General features: G+C 35.1%; 3 protein-coding genes across 4 annotated transcripts in view; 2 read left to right on the top strand and 1 right to left on the bottom strand.

Moving 5' to 3' along the window:
- The first annotated feature begins 54 nt into the window (after nt 1-54).
- LOC104266261 lies at nt 55-7,099 on the top strand. Its single transcript, XM_009862018.3, has 4 exons — nt 55-2,280; nt 3,514-3,815; nt 4,190-6,112; nt 6,532-7,099. The coding sequence occupies exons 1-3, from the start codon at nt 2,131-2,133 to the stop codon at nt 4,686-4,688; spliced, it is 951 nt and encodes a 316-aa protein (XP_009860320.1). The 5' UTR covers nt 55-2,130; the 3' UTR covers nt 4,689-6,112; nt 6,532-7,099.
- Nucleotides 7,100-10,500: 3,401 nt separating this feature from the next.
- LOC100177698 (adenosine 3'-phospho 5'-phosphosulfate transporter 1-like) lies at nt 10,501-15,611 on the bottom strand. The gene is made up of 7 exons (XM_002130242.5): nt 15,333-15,611; nt 14,991-15,142; nt 14,435-14,553; nt 14,003-14,159; nt 13,269-13,529; nt 12,746-12,916; nt 10,501-12,206 (listed from the first exon to the last, which is right to left on the bottom strand). Exons 1-7 carry the CDS (start codon nt 15,541-15,543, stop codon nt 11,955-11,957), a joined length of 1,323 nt encoding a protein of 440 aa, XP_002130278.1. The 5' UTR covers nt 15,544-15,611; the 3' UTR covers nt 10,501-11,954.
- A 531-nt stretch (nt 15,612-16,142) lies between these two features.
- The window catches only part of LOC100180043 (HEAT repeat-containing protein 5B-like), a 31,540-nt gene continuing 22,840 nt past the window's right edge, over nt 16,143-24,842 (top strand). Inside the window, exons 1-17 of one of the 2 annotated variants that reach the window (XM_009861932.3) lie at nt 16,143-16,427; nt 16,753-16,964; nt 17,178-17,226; nt 17,433-17,642; nt 18,586-18,754; nt 19,006-19,119; nt 19,322-19,458; nt 19,571-19,721; nt 19,987-20,124; nt 21,213-21,348; nt 21,532-21,646; nt 21,799-21,910; nt 22,325-22,477; nt 22,822-22,921; nt 23,130-23,239; nt 23,496-23,629; nt 24,511-24,615. In XM_009861932.3, coding sequence (XP_009860234.1) covers nt 16,302-16,427; nt 16,753-16,964; nt 17,178-17,226; nt 17,433-17,642; nt 18,586-18,754; nt 19,006-19,119; nt 19,322-19,458; nt 19,571-19,721; nt 19,987-20,124; nt 21,213-21,348; nt 21,532-21,646; nt 21,799-21,910; nt 22,325-22,477; nt 22,822-22,921; nt 23,130-23,239; nt 23,496-23,629; nt 24,511-24,615 — 2,271 coding nt within the window. In that variant the 5' untranslated portion in view covers nt 16,143-16,301. The remainder of the gene's footprint in view (nt 16,428-16,752; nt 16,965-17,177; nt 17,227-17,432; nt 17,643-18,585; nt 18,755-19,005; nt 19,120-19,321; nt 19,459-19,570; nt 19,722-19,986; nt 20,125-21,212; nt 21,349-21,531; nt 21,647-21,798; nt 21,911-22,324; nt 22,478-22,821; nt 22,922-23,129; nt 23,240-23,495; nt 23,630-24,510; nt 24,616-24,842) is intronic. The other variant, XM_018814158.2, reaches the window with a different exon arrangement.

Below are 24,842 nucleotides of genomic sequence, written 5' to 3'. Positions count from 1 at the left end.
GGTCATGACGTCACTTTTCAGCAAAATTAGGGCCTATACCACCGACAGAATGATGCTAAAACTTGTATGTAAATGCAGCTTTAGAAAACGCTGAATTGACTTGGACTCTTAAAATGACGTAATTTGAAGAGTATAACACGCGCACCATCGTGTAATTATGAGTGTATTAGATGTAATTGCCAAGACAGAAATATCATTATTACAACTTACGCGGCTGGCCATAAGTACAAAATTGGAAACTATGTAGCAATAAAATGTTTTCGGATGCTAAAAGTACTTAAGTGCAATTAAAATCGCAAAGTTTTTGTGCGGCAACAGCCATCGATTCCCCACGCTTTGCGTCAGTATTTCACTTCAAAATGTCGTATTTCTCGTACAACGCAATACACAAGATTCTCTAATTGCATAATATCCGCCCGCAGTAAAAGCCCACTTACATATCATTACGTATGACCTACGACATGACATTGTCAAACGACGATTTATCTTCCCGTTACGCACTCAAATTACGTAAGCGACATTATTCAAACTATTAGCGTGTCATGTCTGATCTTTCAAAAAATGGCGACAAAAACATTACTTCAAAAACCAATGCTGGCGAAAATTTAGATCAGAACTTTTTCCCCTTTACATAGCCTACGTCTATATACCAACGGTTTTAAGTCTGCATTAACCGTTTCCGGCGCATTCTATAGATAGCAAATATAAATGCCGCGTTGTCTTGTACAGGATCTAACTACACAATAATCTGTCTGGTACATTTTTCAAAGCCCGTTCTATTTTATACCGTCGCCAGCTGGGTAGGTCTTGTAAAATCCTGGGCGTGATTTGGTATTAAAATCATCGCGACATTAATAGTTTATTATCAGTCCCGTATCGTGGCAAATGCGAAATGGGCTTAAAAATCCTAAAATAGCTGGGCGATTTACGCCTACGCTAAATTGCGTCACTGTCCGAAAATTGAAATGGCCCGATCGCGTGCATTAATATGTGCCGTTGTGTGCCTTGACATTTATTTAAGTACCAACCCTTTGCATGGCATTACTATCGCGACTAGACGTAAACTTTACTCGGATTATAATCGATGTAAATTTTATTGCGTTATTATTGTTGAGTAACACCATGGCTCGGTGCCATGCTACGTAATGAGGGATGTCTCGTCAGTGCGTCATTTCGTTTGAGATTTTTCCGCAATTACGCTGGTACAGCCATGCATGGTATTAGCGTGCGTACTGTGTCGCAAGTTGGTTGTGCAATTAAACATGTTCAAACCTAAACTATGTGGAATTAGTCACGTACTTTTTCGAATTAGCGTATACATCTCGATACTAATGCGAAAATTACATTCTGTGTCCTGTTTTCAGGCTCCCTAATGTTAATTACTGTAATAAACGAGCGGTATGTTATACAGATGACGCACTGGTAAAAGTTGTTTCAATTATACAGAATGCGCATATGAAAAAAAGAAAAAAGAGTTTAATTTAAACAAATGAATAAATTAATGGAATGTATTAATCAATGAATGTATTTAATGTGTCTTATATAAACTTTTGTACAGGTTCGTTATCATTTGGGTTTGTATAAGATAAAGGCGAACAAATAACACAAAAGGTCGCCTCTTATGTCTATACGTCTTCGTGTGAAACAAAGCATTACTATAACACGCAAACATAAGAAATCCACTTTCGACTTGAATGTCAAGCACTGGGATCCATGTAAGCGTGACTGCTTCACTATACGACGAGTTAGATTTGAGATAAAAGAATTTGTAACTTGAGACCTGTTGTTTCCTAAACACTGTAGTTTGATACAGAAATCATAACACGAGCGAGTCTGGTTCTGAGCGTCTTAAGGCGTCGTCGTACAAAAGCAGATGTATGCTTGTAATGTACGGCTAGCTAATTCCAATATTAATCTAAGGGTCGAATGTCCGGATCGTATTGTGAAATAGGTTGAAGTGTCAACAAATATAGCAGAGCGGAAAGATTATCTGTTTGTTAAAGTTGATACTTCCAAGCCGTTGTAGTACCAGCTTCAGTAAAGAAACATTGGGATATTTTATACCAGGAAGCCGCCCACCGAGGCCACGAGTTTTTGTCGAAAATACCTTTTTGGATCGGACGATTTAATATGGGTGAGGTACGAGCTCAAAGTCGGTACACAACAGACAGAAAGCGTCCGAGTCAGTTCGACCGTGCGCAGAGGATCAACTTGATGCAGTCGCGGACGTGCATGAACCAAATCGAGATCCTCGAGAACAATATTAGAAAGAAGCTTAAGGTATGCATGCGATTTATGATGGGTAATTATATGTGTATAGTATTGGAATATATGGGTGCATGTATAAGATAGACACAACTATTCTGGTCCGTTTCTAAATGAATACTTAACAGGTAATGCATGGTCATAGTTTTCCTTTATTAAATTAAATTCTGTGCATATATATACACGTCGGTAAGTAACGATAAAACACCATATAGGGACTCGGGAAACTTTTTTGGATGTTTCCCAACGACTAACCTCGGGCGTACTGAAAAATCTTTTCGGCCAAAATAAATCACACACCGAGAAAAGATTCTGCGGCGATTTTCCGACGCCCTTAAACCACACGCGCCTGTTATAATGGTCTGTAATAAGGTAGCAGCACTAAATCCGTCAATTATATCTGATGCTAGATTACAAAAGACGTGAAGAGTTCGAATCTAATTTTACCGAATTTCGATTGCGCAAGCTGGTACATGGATTTGAGTGCGGCTACATAGTTAAGTATTCGTGGGAATACGCGCTCAAGTTTAAAATGACATTCGGCTTAACTCAAAAGTTTGTGTTTGTAACCGTCTGTTATCATTTTGAAAAGCAACCAAAAAGTAATTTGAGGAAGTGGGTTGTAAGTTTAAGAAATTACAAAACTTTCACGAATTCTAAGCGTTTTCTTGCTTAAACCCGCAGGCGTTCAGCTTATCAATGCAGGCCTTGGTTAACTTATAGGTTGTTTGTCTGTACATCTATGTTGTGTGTAAACAAATATCGTATTCAGAAATTTGTGTTTTGTATAAGGGGACATTCTTTCTATTTAAATGGGAGACTGATGGTGCTAGTTACTGCTTACGAATTATATATATTGTTTTTATAAACAATAAGTTAGACTCGTTTTGGGTTTTCTGGGCCTTTTATATAATTGCACTAAATAAGTTTTGCTGTTATGGTAAAGCAAAAATTGCTTAACAAATGCACACACTTATGTTCTGTATTAGTGGGCCTGACTCACAAAATATATCAGTCACACGGAAAATTTAATTTTTTTTGGCGGGTTAATACGGGAAAAATGCGCATTAATTATACCACTATAATTGGCTAAAATTTCCGTCGAAAAAATATTTATTAGGTAACGTTGAACAAAAATTACCCAAAGATTCCTGGGGCTATACTAAAGGTCAATGCGGTATTTTTGCTATTATTAAAATAATGCAATATTTGGAGGTGAAGATTAATTTGCCATTCTCCTAAATTCAGGTCATCGAAAACGAGAAATACGAAGTCGCTCGTTATCTTCGCTTCTTAAAGACGAGCTCAGGAGTCAGTAGATTCTCAGAACCGTGTCCCAGATCACGTGACATAAGAATACGGCCAGCCACAGCATGTGCGCCTGTAATGAAGTTTGGACGAAGTGGTAATGCCAACCATAGTTACATGGTATCGGACCCGGCGTTTGGTTGGTCGGATTCAAAACGTGACGAGGATTCTAGTCCAATCAGAGTCCGTTCTGCTTGCATGAGCAGGTCACGAATGACTGCTTTCCACAGAACTATGACGAGGTGTTAATAATTATTTGTTTTTTATATTTTTTTTCCTGATTGGGATTTGTTTGTATATAGTAAATGGGTTTATAGATGGAGCATGTTTTTATACTTTTCATTGTCCTATATGATATAGTAATCAATAAATATTTACAGAATCATATAACCGTCTTCTTGCGAATTTAATTGTCAAAAATATGATTGGAAAATATGAGATATCGTGTGGTATGCATCTTATCTCTCGGTGATATATCGTATAACGTACAGCATGGTTTATCTGTATATACTCACGCTGGGTCATGGGCAAGAAAAATTGCAAAACTATTTTCGCGAAATTTCTCAAAACAGCGTCGTTTATTACTAATGTCTGAAAAATGAACCTGTTTTTCTAGAATACGTAAAATCGAACAACCGCTGAGGAAAAGGGTATCGTGGGTGGATGGCGGCCAAGGTGGCGACGATGGGATCATGCCTTACTCACCTAAAGGGCAAGACTACAGATCGCTATCTAATCCAAACAACGATGATTCAGAAGGGACAAAAAAGTGCTTCGGAACGCAATGCGAATCCCCATTACCCAAAAGTGAGCAAGACGAACGAAATCAAAAAGAGGTCGAAATGTCACCCAAGGGGAAAAAGAAAAGCAAGCTCTCTGCTGCCACCTCGCGACGGTCTTCAGCTAGCAGTTCAGCGGGGCCAAAGAACAGACCGAATCGCGAAACAAAGACATTAAAACCAATTAACGTCACTTTCCCCTTTGCTATTACACCAGAAGGTCAACAAACTGAAGAGGAAAGTGGAAACGTACAAATCATTAGACCGTCAAGCACACAAGACCAAGCGCAACATGCGAACAGTTTTCACACGAGGCATTTGCGGCCTAAGCGTTGACTTATAACTAACAGGCCAACTACTTTAAATACAAAGTTTTGGTATTGTTGTTTTCGAGTAGATGTAATCAAGCCTTTACAACCTCTAGGATCTATGTAAGGGTTCTCACACGACTTCAAAATAGTGTTGATAATTGTTTAAACACGAACAGGGTATATATACGTAAATACGTTACCCTTTGTGCTAACTGCTATATCTATATCCATTACCCCGAACCTCTTATCGGTTTGAAATATCCACATAGTATAGTATTATAGTAGCGAGTACACAACTTCTGAATGCAGAAACCAATAAATTTATTATTTCCTATTACCACAATTTGCGGTTTACGACAGTAAGCATGCAATGTTGTATTCTGGTTTAAAACTGCTTACACAGTATATAGTAAGCGACATCGACCGAATTTGTATTTTACGTATTTGCTGTAATGTAGCGGCTTCAACATAATTTAAGCCAAAAACAGGTTATGTTGTTTCCGAGCACCATATGTACAAAATCAGACTTTACGTTAGCGCATTTGTGCATCATAAGTAAAGCGTAAACTTAAGTAAATAGGGCTTCAAATTTGTTACTTGACTACTGTGGTGCATAGTTTTAATTAATCGCAAACCAATATCGGATTACACATTGAAAATGGCTGAGATAAAACCTCATTAAACACAGCAGCCAATACAGATTGTTTTCTTGGTACACAACGACTGACTTTCCATCCAGTTAGGTCCTACATAACAAAGTTTATCGAAGTGAAATTACAAAGTATTAGCACAGGATGTAGCCCAAATGTGAATGGTGTTTTGATGGGTTACAGGATTTTAGAGAGCAATTAAAAGCAAGTACGGGGTAAAAAGTGCATTTCACGGTCGATCACACTTCGAAAATTTGCTGCATATGCACAGTTAGACAAGGAAAACGCCAATGCAATTCGGACCTGTTAAGCTACAGTTCAGTTTTCTTATTTTGAGTTAAATTTGAGCGAATTTATTTCTTCTTTTATGTAGTTTATGAAAAAGTATTAAGCAATAAGCGCACTACATGAACAGCGTTAGGTTGCGAAAAATTGTTCTATGTAATGTACGTAACAGTTTCATTAAAATATAGTATATAAACAAAATTAAACACGCTTTCAGTTTAACGTATTTGTCTATAAACGAGCACAGTTTTATACATGAAGTGCATTAATTTTGTTTATAGGTTAATTTTTTTTACAGTAACAAGATACTACGGAAATACCGTTAAAAAATGCCTACATCTCATATACATGTGCTGTTTTACAAACCATATAAAAAGGGAAATCTGGTAGAAGTTCATATTTCAAAACAGCAAGAGCAGATATTTTACGACGTCATACAAGGAGCATATATGCACTACGAAGGCGACTTGGTGAAGGATAATTGCAAAGCGCTATTTGATCATCCTATTTGGAAGTAAGTCGATTAATTTATGTAATTCGGAAAGCGTATTATATTTTCAGCATGAGGTACCATAATATAGTAAATTGTTATACGACATTGGTTATCGTTTTCGTTTTTACTTTATGTTTTTGCACTTTTAATACGAATAGAAACAATACAAATAGGCCACCATCATTGCTGCTTTGCGAGGAACATATTTCACTGACAAGTTCTTGTCACAGCTGGTTGCATACATGCGTTTTAAATGCACGGATGGTTTGTTGCAATGCGTGGCATTCACAGATAAGGGGGTTTTGACTTGTTTTTCGAGTTCATGCTTATACTCGCAGTACAGAATGTTACTGTGTTTTAACCAAGACCCTTAATTGCCGTGTTTCGTCACAGTACCCCACGCGTATAGAAAGAACTGTTTAACCTGGCTTGTACTGCAGGTGCAATAACAACTCGTTGGTTTTCGACTGGTTCAATGACAACGACCCAAATACAAATTATGACAAACAAGTTAAAGTTTCGGCTGCAATTGCTAAGCGCTTGTCAGCCTTGGGGTGGACATTTCTTGGTTGTAAAGCCAACGAAAACGGACAGCACTGGCACTGGGAGCTAAAATAACGCTCATGCTTAACTGTATAAAGTTGTATTATATGTTCGGGTAAGATGACCAATGTTTTTTATTGTCTTTGATCGTTTCACTTGGTATAGTAATCGGACAATGTTTACAGAATTATATTACCGTAACAGTACAAATCAAAAGAACGTTGTTAGTAAAAGTATGGATTATGTGCTAACGATTTTAATCTTACCCCCACCCTATACCAGCCATTATTTTATTTTAAATACGTTTTATTGAAAGAATGGTCATATGTATATATTTGTCGCTATGTACTTATAGTCGAGTATTAAAACAAATATCAATTAAAATGTTTTATTTGCATTTCCGTTTGCTGGAATGACATTTTACTTTGAACGGCTGGGAACCGTTTAATAAAGTAAATATAAGACGGAGTTATTGAGCTGAAATGTGATAGGGCAAAGAGTATAGTATGAATAAATGTAACTTATATATCCTTTCATGGCGGGGCAACGACTATAACGGCAGTCGTTATTGGTGTTCAGTTTCACACGTCGCATATATATACGAGTTACCACAAATGAAATTATTTGGAAATCTAATTAGAAACCTCTGGGTTGGATAGAGCAAATTCCATTGGGTGTTTAGAATAGTCCTATACAAAAGTCGCACGCAGAACGCACTTAAGCAAGTGAAATCGTCTTTAACATTAAAAGTAACTGTCATTTTTCCAATATAACCTTCCCGCCATTCTAAACCTTTCACCACTGCAAAATTTAACAGGCCTGGTTATAATATACTTTAGGACTTGACAAAACTACAGCAAAGCTTCCAACCACGCCCAAGAGGCAGCTTCACGTGTGGTCGTTGAGGTATTTTGTTAAACCAGGTCCTCTCGCCAGTAGCTCTACTTTACCTGGTCCTTGTAAAAAGTTAGCCTAAATCCGCTCGGCAGCGGCGCGAAGTATACTCAATGCGCGCCGATTATTGCAAACTTGATTGAAAACATGTCTGTATAACTCGATAACGCGTAAAACGAACACAATCGTAAATTGTAACCTGGACTAACCGTCTTATAAGCTGGGCTTACACCTCCGAACAAACCATCGTTATACGTGGCTTACCGCGTTAAGAGGCGTACTGCAAGAAATTGGACACAGGACACAAGAAACTGGACACGATACACACTTCTGATCTGGTATTGGCTGATCCAATAAATTAACTTATAAAAATATAAAAAGGATGAGCTGTAGCACCTAACCATTCAAAACAATGCTGTGTTCATATGTTGATATGTATGTAAGCGTATATTTGTGTAGTTATGTTTGATCTGTAAATTGTTTGGTGTTATGTGAAGTGTAGAAATGTAAAGTATAGGAGCACCAGTAGTTAAAGATGGAACCTTATAGGATTTAAGCTGTAAAGTTAAACAGGTGCCCAGTCCCTGGGTTTCCTATAGGGTTGTTATTTGAGAGCCAGGACATTTAGATATAGACTTTAAAAAGTTTCCCAAGTTAAAGAGCCATTTATAACATGAACCGAGATAGGGTCCCGGGAGTTTTGCCACAGCATTGAATAAGCGGTGCGCTTAAATTAAAGTCCAAGCATGACATCTGTATACGAAACTAATTCCCCTTCATTGGCAATTTTGCAGAAAAAGAGACAAAAATGAAAAAAGAGCGAAAATGGAGCTCCATGCAACGTAGAAAAGGGCCCGCGAAAAAAAAATACAAAAACACGGCGCAAAATAACGAAACGCAAGGGGCAAAATTGCCAATGATTGGGAAGTAATACGCACAGCATGTATGCAAAACGTTTGACACGGAAAAAAAGCTTCATAACCGACGATATGACAAACCTCATAGAACCGAATATTCCCCAAGTAGTCACTAATGATTTAAATGGGAATTAACCAAGCAAAATATTGGCGAAAACCCAATGTACATTTGTAATGACGTAACCTAATTCCCGAAAGGTTATCAGAACTAAATGCTAGACAGAGGTATATTCTATTTTTATAGACCTTTATTTTTTACCATAATTACAGTTCCAATCGCGTGTCGTGTATATGTGTAAATGTTTGTACATACAGCAATTTACACAACAATCCCACCCCCAACCACCACCCCAACACTCCAACCTATATATCAAGCACAACAGTAAATGCATTCTCTATGGGCCATAATAGTAATAATAAATATATAATTATTTCGCGCCGCAATATCGCCGCATACATAGCGTCATGTAAATTAAATTGTTTACGGAGAGGGGAAACTGCAAAAGAACGGATTTGGGAAAGCTGTCTAAATTTCGCTTCAAAGCAAGAGTGATAAGCAGTGATTTTCGGAACCACTTTGTACGGGCGAAAGTCCGATTTTCCGACGAATTTTCGCGCTTGTTGTCGATTCAAAAAAGGAATGACAACATTAATAGATATACCTGTAAATAAAAGTCACCTGTGGAAAATAGTTTGTTAGATTTTTAGGGAAGGGGCCTGATATTTTTGGTTTCTATTCGCAGGTTTGGCGCCTAATTGTATTGCAGTGGAACCCGCCAGCTTTCGCTGACCGGACTTTTAACCACTGGCGTGTTGGAATATGGTTTACGCAAACCAGGACACTGCTGTAATGTCGACCTATGTGCAATGACACGTGTTGTGTCGGCCGACGGGTGCAATGCCCCGGTTCTGTCTAACTTAAACTTTCTATCAGCGATCCCTAGTTATAGCGATGTCACTTCTATCTATCTGATGCCGACTGCCGGCCTTGCTAATAAGTGACACCAGGAGTATGGGTTAAAGTTTGGAAATCTGACCTGCGCGCACCGTTCTTATGCAGGTTGTTTACACACACATACACATATGAAGAAATAAAACCCAAGTTTCCCAAACAGGCTACATTACTAACGTGTGCAAGTTAAGGTGGACATTTAATGTTTTGATCTCCGTATACTTCCCCATCCCACACCAAACGTACCACATCATCATGCAATTTTAAACAAGCATCCAATAAAGTATAAGGGACTTTTATGCTACAGCTCATATTTAGGTTAGTATTTACATTGACTAAGAATAAATCTTAGTCTGGGTATGCTATGGCTCCATCTTAGTTCTCCCCTTTATATCCCCCATCCATATTTTTCGTTTCTGTAAAATTTTATAACTCGTGAGCAGTTGTAAGGTCACTGTTACATAAAACACGATAGGAGTACTAAAATTGCTTAATACAAGGCTTTAATAACGGCTTAAATGTAATATAGTTTGATACAAGTATGTTTATGCATAATGTACAAACCTCCATCATTTCTTCTTCCAGTAGTTCTTTCGTTTCGTGTATAGTATTCCAAAACGATTTCAAAACGTTTAGCAGCAAATACAAACGCAAATGCACTAGAATCTTTAACAGTGACAAAAAACGCGCTGGACGCGAAGAACTGAAATCTGATTGGTTAATCATTTTAGTGGCTGTGACGTAACAATGCCTAAAACGGTTTCTTATCAAATCTTTGTTTTGAAAAATCGCGAAAGCGCGCCAAAATCGGCGTATGTGAAATGCCTTTATTTTAGTAGTAGGTTTTGACAAAGTCCATAGAAATCAAAGTTTTTTTCCTGCTTGGGTAAAATACCAACTAAAACACCGCCATTTAGCATTTGCGAATAGCAACCTTAAACTGCTACCAATGGTGTAGCCTTATGAAGCTTTACATGCATTCCCACACTGTCCATTTGTCAGTAAAAATGGACAGCTAATACCTTTTAATGCTGATAGTTTTTAACAGTAACAACCAAACATTAGGGATTCATTGTAATCTATCTCCAGTAGACCGTGTGAAGTACATTACATTTATACAAGTTTATTACCCTAATTTGGAAGATAAAATATAAATAAATACAACACATAATCTGTACGTAAATGTGCCACGGTAAACAGCAAATGTAACCAAAATTGCACAAACCGATTATACAGTAGGGTGGGGGAAGATGGGACACTTTTTAGTTCTATTTTCCTGTCCCATTTAGTAGTAAAAAAAGAACATTCAAAGAATTATAAAACTATATCACCACGAACGACCGTTGTTAAATATAAAAAAAATGATCAGAATATTTGGATATTACGTGCTAAAAATGTCCCAACTTTCCCACCCTACTATAGAGTGGGGAATATGGATGCCGTTAGCACATAACATTCGATATTTCCTAAATATGTTTTAAACAAATAATATAAATTAACCCTTTTATAAAAAGGCTGGAAAAATCTGTAAATGGGACTGAAAACACGACAACCATAACCCAACCTAATATATAAACATTACGCTGTTTTGGAAATATGGCGAAATATTAAGACACATATTAAAACCTTCTGATGTCCGTTGTTCATAAAACAATGCGTTGACTGTAACTAAAAGAAACAAGATTTATATCGGTTAAAATAAACACAAAATTACTGCTTAAATACAAGCATAACTTAAGCCTATACACTCTACAGTGTTAACACTTACTTTAACTCACTTATACGCGTTTGTGTGTAATTTACAATGTTTAATTAAAAGATTTTTTTAATTTCCTAATAAGCATGTAGCGATAAAATAAGATGTTGTTTAAATTTAAATTTTTTAACATCGTGGTACAAAATTTTATCGTTTAAAAGACACATAGGGTTAAACAGAAAAGTGACTTAAACACGCTAAAAAACTTACACTGAAATACATTTTATAAATAAATACGTTTATAATGAAAATCCGCAGTATAAATTATAAAAAATCAGGTTTTAAAAATTCTTCGCAATAAAGTTTTAAAAGATAGTTATATAAAATGTATCATTTATTTTTGGAAGTGCTTGTGCTCACAAATAAATAAATGGTAAGTAGGAAGTGGTACAGCATGACGTACTGCAATAATTTGGTTAATCTGAAACGGCGAAATATGTAGTCACTACTTTCGAGTGAAGAATTTAGAATTCTAATGTTAACTGTACTGTTCCAATTTGTGATTTTATACGGTTGCAATTTAAAATAAAACGTACACCTATAATTAATTTAAAAGTAGGCGTCTGGAAAGTAAGTACGTGAGTATGCCGTATATGCCAAATGAGCTTTTCCCGTTATAGATGTGTATATATATGTGAACGTTAAAAGTGAAGGTACAAATTTAATAAGACACTGTACCACATATACGCTAGCTTCATGCAATGGTATTTCTAATCGCTTCATTTTTTACAGTATACACTAACTAGTAACTACTTGGTACCAAAAATAAATTGTGGTATTCGTTATAGCTAACAATTGGCTTCAGATTTTGCCAGGCGCGCTCGCGGCTTGTTTTAGAGTCGTTTTCCTGCTGCGTGCATAGATTCGAAGGAAAAGGGCTAGAAATACGACGAGAATTCCTAGCAGGCCCATTACAGTTACCGGGTGTCCGTATATCACACATGATAGTAAAATGGCAATTGCTTGGCGCACTGTCATAATAATTGTGAAGACTACAGCGCCGAACTCTGAGATTGTGTAGAAAATGAACAGCTGTCCGACGGCAGAGCAAATCTGTAAAGAAATAAATTTGAATATATTGTTTATAAAAGAAATATGCCGCGTTATGGGACAGTGAGGCGATTGCATCTAGATCAGCAATTACGTCGATGTTGCTACCGTTGTAAGTGTATGTGTCCTTGGACAAAAGTGTTTAAGAGTTACTGCTATTGTACAATGGTACAAATTGTCACAGACAAAAAAACTAAAAGAAAATAAAAACAACTACCCTCAAGAATGTAAGCGGGCAATAGGTGTATGCAACAGAACACCCGTGTAATAACTACTGTCGTTGCCTCACTGCACGAGGATAAATACGTTAAATTTATTCATTATAATAGGATTGTAACGGTGCAAAATCTAGCCCGCATTAAACTAAATATTACAGATAATTATATTACAGAGACAAAGGGGTGGCAGGGTGTATATTTAACAATGCAAGTTCTGCCAAACAATAGCGTGTTTAACACCGCACAGTCCGCAATTAAATCATGAAACGACCACACCCTGCATACACCGTCTTTAAATTTACAACCTCGTAAATATTCACTCACCGATAATACAACAGAATGCATCGCAAAATCCCAGTGTCTCATCATGAACTGGGCAGCTTCTATAAAACCTCCTTGCTCGAGCAACGAACATGAGGTGAAAACGCATGAAAACAAGTTGACGCCAAACATCATTTGGACTGAAGACATTTTATGCGTTTTGAAGAGACTGCCCTATAGTAGAAAAAATAGGTTAAATTAATCTACAATATATACATATGTAACATATATAAAAAAAAAACATTTTTTTTTATAGTCATACACAACGTGTTATAACGACTGTCGTTTTCCTGTGAATTAACATACATTGTTCCTTAAAATTGAATAAAAAAATACCGTATCTGTCCTTGCATATGGCAGGGTAACGACAGTTGTTATAACACGAGCGTTCTGTTTTATACACCTCGTGCCCGCTTACGAATTACCACTAAGTAACTTTGTAAGTGAATCGTATTCTCATGCACAATCAATGTTAACTATGGGCTGTCATTGCTAAAACGGGTACAGAGTAAAACATACAAGTTACCTGCCAATTTGACGTAAAACTATCGAACATCATATAACCGAGCATAAGCACAACACCGGACGAAGTTCCCACAAGCGTCGAATAGGTTTCCTCGCTTACATGAACGTTGTTGTCGTGTTGGCCGCTTTGAAAGAACAGAAACATGCTTATACCAACTGATAGCATGGTAGCTGTGATCCATTCATACAACTCGTACACGTTTCCTGACACCAACTTCCCCATTAACATGACTGGTATAACTTTGCATGCTTTACCAAGTACCTGTAATTGAAAATAGAGACATTTTAAGAATGGCTGTACATACTGTATGTGTGTAGCATTGTAATAAAATATTAATACTTCTTACAGTGCCAAGTTTTGGCCAATAGTATTTATGTAAGTAACATCTAACAGCATCTAACAGCATAGAATAGCTGTAAATATTTTAAGTATAAATTTCTAAGTAACTCACTAGGTCCTAATAGATCATGTTTAAATGCATACGAGTAATTGTAATTAAAACCCTATGTCTAAAACCTAATGCATAAACAGTATGTTATAAAATCAAAGCTAGAAAAGTAATATATTTAAATATATTAGTACTAAGTTAAACCAAATAGAAATTACTTAATGTTTATGCGTTTTAAATACGAAATGCAATTTTACAATAGCAGCAAAAAAAACATAACTGTCTAATTCTAATAGTATTACTCTACACAATTACTTAGTTCATGCCTAGAATAAACATTCCTTACCTGGGTTGGAAAAGTGACAAATTTGAGAGCTTCGTATTGACACCAGCTACTCATAATGTTTGAGAATGAGGCGTATGAAAACTTATACAGCGGACATGAGTGTCTGGGTTGGCGTACAATAAATGAATAAACCCCTGCTACTATAACTGCTAGTAACCTGAAAGTAAACAATCGTTAAAGTCATATTTAAAAAAACATAATTTTAAGGTAATAAATATTTGATTAGAATTTATTGACTGGTAAAATACAATATATAATATATATACCCTTTTCAGCTTGTTGAAAAATACAAAATGTTTAGTTATTATACAAAAGCAGTAAAGCACATACATGAAACTTATAAAGCAAATATATATGTATGTCACTAACTGTCTTTTACAAGAAAAGTGAAAAACTTTAAACAGTTTTTAAACCTATAACAGACAGAAGTACCTATTTACGAAGACCAAAAATTGTGAATTGCTAAATTTTTCACCAGAGCTTGAATCTGTTTTTCCATATTCTTGTGTCATAATACGTTCTTGTATTACACCCCATGTTAAATAAGAAACCTAAAAAATAAATTAAAAACCTTAGATTTTATATAAATTAGGTCAAGATCCTATATGCAAAAGAAAATTGTAATAATTTAAGCCAGAGTTGGTCCTTTACTTCAACATTACAAGTCATAAATTATTTACTTTTAAATATTGGATTGTAAACCATTTAATTCTAAAAAAATAAAATTACTGTTAGTACTTCAAATCAGTCCAGTAATATAATACAGGCACACAGTTGTTACTCTTGTTAGGTTACACAAAGGCAGTGGCTCCTATTGTATTTCCTATCAGATTAAATAATAGCATTGTATTAATTCTAACATACCAGAGACATATTGATTTAACTTCGCATAAACAGTAACTACCCTTAAATCCAAGTACCTAACTATGCCTGTTAGCAAGGGCAGAACATGCGTTTAGGGGGTTATTAAAATACCAGTAATACACACCTGTAAACCAGCAGCACAAATAAGAATTTTAAGACACCCTTTACTCTGCAGTTTGTCACTTTCTGCATGTTGTTGCTGCTTTGCAATTATTTCGGCGGAACTATCATCTCCGAATACACAGGACTTGACCACAGGAAAGCATAAGCCGCTGCCTACAGTAAAGATATTAATGTGTTATTGCCAGTATTTCCAGTATTAACATTCATGAATTACAAACAGAAACAGTGTATGCTGATATGGTCTTTATTTTATTTCAGCATTTTATTTTGATATTTGTTTGTTGACTGACAGTAAAATTTAAATATACAGTTCTAATAAAGAAAGTTTATTTTAAAATCTTACCTGTCTCATTATATTTGATCTTTTTCATGTATCTAATAAACAGCATGGCAGGAACGACAACTGTGGCATATCCGAACAAATTTTTAAGTAAATTTACCATCCAAAAAGAGGATGGTTCAACCAGTTTGTCAGATATAGGGGGAGCACTGACCCATTGTATGTTCAGCAACGTTATAATTACAAAACAAATTAAAGTTGACTTATGTGACATTTTTCTGGTGGCACCTGAACAATGTGATAAATAATACTAGTTCTTTTCCTAAATAATAGTAAATGAATTACTACTGCGACATTACATGCGTTGTTATACAAATACAGTGCAATTAAAACTTTCTGACAAGCGCGTCTGAAAAAGCCAGTACAGCCACCGGAATCGCCACAACGGCAAGACCGCAACTACGTATTTACACTTTAGCAAGTGCCTTTCTCTCCGCGCTGAAAGACCACTAGGTTGTAGATAAACCACTTTTTTTCACCCTGCAAATGGAAAAAGAAATACACGGTTTGAAACAAAGCAGAAGTCTATCATACAAATTTACAGACAACAAACTTTTATACATGTAAAGTAAAGCGATAAACAAAAAACCGACGCTTCGTGATTAAGCGGGAAAATGAAAATCGATCGGAATCTTTAAGAACTGTCAAAACTCATTTACGACAGACACGCATATATTAAGTTAATTTCATATTATATTAATTTGTTACAAGCTACCATATCTTTTTTATAAAATACTCTGCATTACCGTTTGGATGGACATCTAAGCCAAACTAAATCTTTGACAGTTCTGAACGTGCAGAGCGCACTGAACAAACATTCGCTTTCGTCATCATTCATGTAGTGCGCTTCTAGGCATAGGAGCGGTTAAAACGCACTGTGTTGGTTTTACAATATCTGTCTTTTTACTGATCAGTAGCGGTTCAAAGCTTACAGATTTGCTTGTATATACTTAACCAATCTTATGACTGAAAATGGAGCTGGCACACGGACTACTTTTGAATGAGGAAGCTTTAAAACTTGTTGGAGAAAACAAGCGCGGTGTATTTGTTTATGAGTGGCTACGTTTCTTACAGAAAGTGTTAAAAGCTTCACAAAAGGTTGGAAAATACGTTATTTTTATTAAAAGTAATTGATTCATCTGTATTATAATATTTGATTTCTCTATTCATGCGTTGGTGCGTATTACAAATGGCACATACAACAATACTGTTCGCTGTTGTAGTGCCCTTATATTAATGGGTGACATTGAGAAATCTACCTGTAACTTTATGCACTAATCTCTAACATATAGGCTTCATGGTCACTTGTTATTTTGCTATGGTGTAACCAAAAGATATTTTACTAATACTCCATATTTTATGGCACTTGTCAAAATGTCACATTGAATTAGAACTTCTAAAAATAATGTTTTATCATTTTTAGTCTGATATTAAAGAGAAACAAGACAAGCTTATAGAACAGCTTACCAACCAAATTCTTGATGGACCTGGCCCACCAACAAGAGCTCTTATCGGGCATTGTCTTTCTGCATTGTACAAGATTGGTGACAGTTTTGGGATATATGATGCGGTATGCAAGTGCCAAGATATCATTAAAAGCAAAGATGATTCGCCAAGCTATCTGTCTGTGAGACTGTAAGTTACCTTTATTAAAGTTAAATCATACCTTGCCCATATAGTAAACAGAGAGTGTTTTAAGTTCGTTATATTTTATGTGATACACATTTGATATATTTTAAATAAAAAGGCCTACTGATATATTTCTTATACTTAAGTCAGTTATCCTATGCAAAACAATAATATCAGTAAATAAAACAAATTGAAAAAATTTCTATATATTTTCAACAGAGCTGCAATTGTAGTGATTGGAATATTGTACGAGCACAATGGAAGAATGGTAAGAAACATTACTTGCACGTATTTTTTAGTGTGAAAGTGATCTCAAAAGTAACAACAAATAGGAGAAATATAATTAATTTTTCAATGGCTCATCTAGTGTAATAAATTGTTTATTCTGAAGTTTCGTTTATTTACATTATGCCTGAAGTAGAAGTAACAGAATATCCATAAAATTCTGATTATATGTTTAATAAATTTTTTTAGTTGGGAGGTTTATTTACGGACACAGTTCAAGTTCTCGTGAAAGGATTAAAAAATGCTGAATCGCAAACACGCTCGGAGACACTTACTGCCCTCAAGTGTCTGCTCATCGGATTAGGATCTTCTGCAACGATGTGTCACCGAGATATCTATAAAGTTGCCAAACATCTATTGGCCGATCGTTCTACATTTGTCAGGAGTTCAGCTGCAGAAGTAAGTACAAGATGTGCATATGCAGAAATGTTTGATATTGCTATAAGTGTAATAGTGAATAGTAACCATTTTATCATGTGCTGTATTGAGGTGCCAGTGGCCTGTGCTCGCTAATGTCAGTGTGTGTTATTTTGGTTTATAGGCGTAACTAATTTTAACTAAAACTGCACTAATGGTAGGAATAATTTATTACAGCTCTGCTAGATAGTGGTTGCCCACAGAACAACGGATAGTGCTGTTTTATCGCCCATTTACTTAGCTTTAACAATGGACAAGCCATTTGCATGGCCCAGCCCCTGTCCTGACGCAATGTATATCACATATTGTATTGTCGTTGTTGATAATATGGGGATTATGACATATACAATATACAAATACAAACACCTTAGTCTACTTACCGTCATATCACTGTTAGTGTCCTATCGGCTATTGATATTACATTAGACAGTAATATACTACTTTTCCATAGGGACGCAAGTCTATGTTAGTCCAAAGGTGTCGGACACGTCATAAAAATCAATGATGCTTATTTTACTAAAACAACTTTTAATAATCCCTTGAAATTTCTTCATTTTTTTTCTAAATTAACCAGTAATTTTCATTTTTGTTTGTTAAGCAGTGGTGTAGTTTCATGTCTTATATTCATACCCATAGTAATCATACATATATATACTTTATCTTACTGCAGCCAGGTATAACATATTTTATGAACTGATCCTGCAGCTAAATAAATTTTAATTTTAACATACATATATTAATATAATACAATCATACAAAGAGCGATTTTATTAAGTGCAAAGTGGGATACTGACCAAATCTTACCACATGACAGGGGAAATGTTTTTTTTTATAAATAACTAATAAAACTTTTTGTTTAAAGATCAATGTAAAATTTAATGTGCTAAAAGGTATGTATATGTTTTAAAAATTAGTTATCTTACAGTGTTTGGAGGAACTAATCAAAGAAGCTGGCTTTGTGTATTCAAACGAGTTCGAGCCACTAATGCAACAGTGTGTTCGTGCTTTAGAAGGTAGCACATATGAGACCAGGTGTGCAGTGGCGAGACTTATCGGAACTTTTGTAGCTGGAAGCCAGAGAACAAAACCAACACGTAAGAAGTTTACTCTTATCAATTTTTTTCGTATTTTTTTTTAAATAGCAGATTTAGTTAAAGACATTAACTAGAAGAGGAGCAGGGGACCCCATATAAAAATTGTTTTAAAAAGGATATGATATGTAAAATTACAAGTTAAAAGAATCAAATGTAGTTCTATAAATAGGTTGTGTTCCCCAATTTTTTTAATTTGTTACTTTGATAAAGTCTCTTTTGCATGATAGTTTTATTAGAATTGTGTATTTAAGTGGCAAAAGGAAAGAAACCAAGTTTAGAAGAAGTTCTTAATTCGCTCTCAAACGGATTTTTGAACGCTGGGTCAACTGGGGGCGCTAGAGACCTCTTAAAGGGAAATTCAAGTCGTAAGTAAAAATATTTGCCGAAAAATTTAGTTTTGTTGTCAGTTTTTCAAGCCACCTACTTTGTAATGGACTGTTCTTTATAACTAAAAAACAGGATAACTGTTTCTACTTGTTATACAATTTTTTATATAAGTTCTGTTTTTGTCATAATTCAAAATTATTACGAAGGTTTTGTTTGTTATTTTCCCAAAAATATACACAGCTTCTTCAATAAGAAATATTCGAATCGGTATTTCCGAAGCTTTTGTTGAGTTTGTGAGAGAACTTGGCAGTGATTGGTTGCAGAAAAATATCTCAACGTTTTTAAACAAAGTACTGGAAATGGTGGCCCAGCCCAAGGTATGTACAAATAATTAGTGGAGTTTCTTGAATTTTAAATTGAATCCTATTTTTAAATTAGTCTTGTTTCAATACAAACATAACAATCCATTGAAAAAATGATCATCCTTAGGCTTCTGTCTCCCACGTGGATGCGGTTTACTCCCGTCGTTGCATCACTTTCATACTCAGATCCACGCTTGGAGCAATGTTGGGTGAACCACAGCAACAAGTAGCTGTCCTTGAACTTTGTAGAATCATATCAAAGCAAACAAGTTATCTTGGTAATAAATGATATGCTATGTTACTATTTTATGTTTTGCTTTCAAATATGCCCATGACCACCAACATGACTACCACTGTGATTATATTGATTATATGCTCTTCATGCACTGTATTCAAGTGTTTGGTTTTCAAGATTATTGACTATGATTGTAACTACATTTTAAGCCAGTCATTGTGCAAAATTTGACTAAAAATTAAGACGCATATGAGTGCTATAACCAAAAAAATTGCTATTTTATATACAATCTCGCCTTATCTCTTTAGATGCAAACGTGTCAGACAACTCTAACCAGGAGATCTTATCCAGCCAGCATGTTCTTGTATGTGCCACACAAGAAGTTGGAAGTTTAATGAGAGGTTTATCAACTGCTGCATTGCCTTTGGTGGTTGAAGCACAGAACAGTAAGTTTCTGCATTCAAATAATAACATTTACATAATTTTTTTTTAATATAAAATGGGTATAATCACTATGGGGTATTTTAAGAGCTATTTTTAAGCATGTAGTCTGGGTATCAGCCAGGATAGTTGGACATCTTACGTTTGAACGCTAGGTCCCATGGTGTGCCCCACTGTAGGACCTTACCCATATAGAATATAAAAAAAACATAAAAAACAGAATGGTCGTGTAGGCTTGTTGTAAAGTAACTACATATGCAGGTGTATTTTGCTACATAACCAATTTGCTGCCCCCAAAAACGAACTTGTGTTCGTGTCCCTGGCCTTATTAACTTAAATTCTATTTATAACTTATCTTGAGTAGCGTTTTGCTTTAAAGTTTTATGACTTCTATTGATTGATAACTCACTACGGGAACGCTGGTCGCTCGTTTCAGAATAATTAATGAAACTTTTACCGAAAAGCCCACTTAACTTATTAGGTTTCATATTGAAGAAACGATAACTTAACTGTATGTAGGTTAAGTTTTTTAAAATATACATGGTGATCACAAAGTCTTGCCAAGTTACTTTCGGCTTATGCAATATACACACTTTTGCTGTGGCTCAGTTGTTATGTGCTTGCATCGTAACTAAAGGATATCAGGTTCAAGGATTACCAGTGCTATTAATATGCGTATGTGTGCATGGAAAAGACACTTATCAGATATTGGTCACTAAATGAGTTCTAGCACCCTGGGTGTCGGGTAATGGACCAATTGCAACTCTTTTTAATTGCAGTTTTCTTTTTAATTGTTAACATATGGTATTTGATTTCATGCTACATGTAGTTTACTTGTATCAATTTAAACAGCTTTGCTATATTTTTCTCAGCAAACATCTGTATGTATGATTATTTAACGGCTTCTCTGATATAAAAACATAGTGATTTTCTGATGCCTATTCTGCCATCCTACAAGACTTCATCAGTAAATGTTGCCAGACGGACCAAAAAGTCTAAAATACACAACTTTTTTATACCAGATAGGCCGCTAAAACATTATTTACATTATGCTTGATAGCAGGAGTTACAGGATCTCTCTGTGTATTTCCAGGTATAGTGGATCCTATATTGGCAGTGTTGTTATACCCATCGCATGCAGCACGCTTATCTGCAGCTTGGTGTCTACGATGCATAGCAGTTGCCCTGCCATCACAACTATCAATAATGATTGACAGATGTGCAGAAAAGTAAGTCATTGTGTAAAAAAAATAGAAAATGTTATTATTGATAAAATGTTTACTTAATTGAGATAGGCAACATTTTTTAGCCAATGGCTTTTAAAAATTTAAAAAATGAACATTTGAGTTAACCATTTTTCTTTATTTATAATTCAGTATAATTAAAAATATGTTTATTTTTTTTTAATACAGAATAAAAACCCTTAAGTCATCAGGAGAGGCTATATCAGGGTACAGTGCGGCTATTGCAAGTTTGCTTGGTGCTGCAAGAGAATGCCCGATGGGAATTCCTTATGATAAGGGCAAGGTAAAGTAGTGTGTTTTAGTCCAGACATATGTGTTTTGTAACACAGTTTTGGGGTGTTTTTTTTACAATTTTTTTAAGTTTTAAACTACAAAAAGAAAATTGTATGTGATACAAACAGTAACAAATATTTTTTTAAATAAAAAATGTTACAGATGATCTTCAAGTTAGCGGAAGATATGCTGAGATCAGTTGGTCAAAACAGTCGCCTCTCTCTCTTCCGGACACAAGGAGGATGGTTGATGATCGGATCACTTCTCACTCTTGGTATGAAACTATGAATATTTTGTTGGTGCTACCAGGCATGAAAGTACATAGTTATTCCGAAAAAAAACTTAGTCAAAGTCATTAAGTCAGTCATGTCACAAGTCACACTAAGTTTTTTATGCACCTCCACATTCACATGCATACATTAAGGTTTGGACCTGCATAATCTGTTTTATTTTGTATGAGTGAGTTTTTTGTCTAGGACCATGTATTTTAGGCCAGATTTGGCTGTTTACCCCAACACTCAGGCCACGCTACTGGTTTACATCTTTCATGTAAACAGAGGGACTTCATGCTAGACTCCAGCAAAAGTATACTATTTATTCTTAGTGTGTTTATGCTCGTGTTTTTTTTTGCTTTTTACCTGTTCTTTCCATATTACGTCCCAAATAATTCTGATTCTCCCGCATCCAGGATCAACTTTCGCTCGCCCCCATCTTCCCAAGCTCCTCCTGCTCTGGAAGACCAGCTTTCCACGATCGATGCGGGAGTTGGACCAGGAGAGGCAGCGAGGAGATGCGTTTTCATGGCAACTCACTCTCGAGTCAAGATCAGGAGCTTTATGTGGTAAGTTGAAACAAAAATAAATAAAATGGATTTTTTATTTTAATGTTATTTTGCTTTGTTTTCATCTATTTTCTTTGTTTTCATTGTCATTTTATTTTTTCAGTTTTTAATTGTTAAAACACAATTTTAAAATATGGGGTATAAGTATTTGGCTTACTCCACAGTCCACAATACTGTATAACTTTTGCTGTATCATCATTTGACTATGTTACTATTTAAACAATAGTTGGTTTTTATTGTTTAGTATTTGGTCTACAAAGTTATACATCATTTTTTGTGCCACATTGGGTGTTTTGGCAAATTAAAAACCTATGTTATTATTTCCTTATATTTCTCATATACAGCTATGAGGAGTTTTGTTGCTCATTGTGGAGATATATTGACAGAAGAACTCACTAGAAAGCTGATGGTTCCATTGGAAAGTGCATTGGCTATGATGGCAATGTAAGATTTCTTGTGTTAGTGACATTGTATTACAAAAGAAAGCTTGAATATTATAAGCTAACATAAATAAATATTCCACACACAAATTTGCATTTCTATTTTTTTTATGTGAAAAATATTTCGTTTCTAAAGAAATATCCTTTTGTACAAATATGTATATATATAAATGCATTTTTCTAAAAATGTCTAACTTTTTTGTACTTTTCAGACTACCCCAAATAATCTCATTGTACGGCCCCCATTTAAAAGCAGGGGCAGCCATGGTTAGGCTGAGGTTGTACGACATTCTTGCTTTACTTTCACCAACAAGTTATGAAGGTTGGTAATTTCAATTCTTTATATATTTTTTTTAAAAGCAAAATATAAAAATTTGAAATCTCTGAACGAGCATGTGGTATTCAAATGCATAGATAGCAGCCACTTGAACCACAATGCCACAAAAAAAATATTAATTTAAAAAATTGATAATAAAGAATTGATTATGAAAACTGACACAAAAAATTATTAATTATGATGTTTTTTTTTTAAATTTTGTATAAATATTTCTATATTTTATACATTTAAAAACTTTTAGGCAGTTTCAATGCTTTGTTGAGGGAACTTGTAGCTGAGTTCACCCTCACAGATAATCAAGCCAACACAACAACATCTCTTCTACATTCCCTCTGCCACCATGATGATAATGTGTTGCTTGGTACATGGCTGAAGGTATGTGATGTGTAAATAACATGGTCAGTTTGTGAGTAGGCAAAATGTTAAGCAAAAATGTCATTTTGTTTTTAATTTTGGTAAGTTGTAGGCACCCATTGGCAGAATGTTACGGGTGCCTAGGGTAAATACCAAAACATAGAATATAGCGCTGCTTAAACGTCAGTCTTTTAAAAAAAGTAAACCTGCATAATATGTATAGCAGGGTGGGGAAGATGGTATCCTTAAATTCTAATTTCTCATCCCGTTTGGTAGTAAACAGAACAAGAACATTTTAAAAATTAAAAAACCTATCCTGACAACTGACATAGACTGATGTTAATGGTTTAAAAGACGATCAAAATATTTAGATAGTAAGTGGTAAAGATGTCTGGTCTTCTCTCATACTCGTTTGGCTACTGGGGTTTATTTTAATCCTTTGTGTTTCCAATATCTTGATCGCTTTTATTCGATCTACTGTCGTTTCTCCAATGCTAATTCAATGCAAAAGTTTGAATGGAATAAATAAATACATTTCTCTATATCTAACATATTACTTCTATTCTCTGTCACTTGCAGATTTAATATATTAAAAAAATATTAAAAGCAGAAATGCATTTTTTCCCAGAACTTTTTAAATTAACCTGATTTTAGTGGTGCAAAAGTTGCTGTTACCCCTACCATTGTGTGCAAATGTGTCTTTGGGCACAATTGCTCCAACCTAGTGGTCCCTTGCAAGTTCTCTAATTTGTCAGTAAGAAACAAATCAAACAAAGTTACTTATGTGGTAACTTGTTAGCATGCACGAGATGAATGAAACAGAACCCGTTTTATAAGACTGTCGTTTCCAACAATGGATCATAATTAGGTTACTTTATTCATACAACTGTTAATTTTCACAGGAATCTGATCAGAGTTTGATAGAAAACCAGCTACAAAGCCACAGTGGTTCAGGTTCAGGGTCAATTGAGCATGATCCTACTACAGTCTACCTTCAATATTATGAGGTAAGCTGCTTGTATGATTATACAGAATTCATAAACACATAGTCGATTAGTAGAATACCAAACAATTATGTTTTAATGGTTTTTTAAACACTTTAAATTGTTTTATAGACTATATATATGATGGTTTTAATAATTTCTAAGTTCTAACATCTATAAATAAAATGGTTATTTTTTTTCAAACAAAACCTTAAAAAAAATTAAAAAATTTCTAGAAACAAATTTTCTTT

Source organism: Ciona intestinalis, chromosome 11 (assembly GCF_000224145.3).
Source record: "Ciona intestinalis chromosome 11, KH, whole genome shotgun sequence".
Classification (NCBI taxonomy): Eukaryota; Metazoa; Chordata; class Ascidiacea; order Phlebobranchia; family Cionidae; genus Ciona; species Ciona intestinalis.
This window is presented reverse-complemented; position numbering and strand designations above follow the sequence as displayed.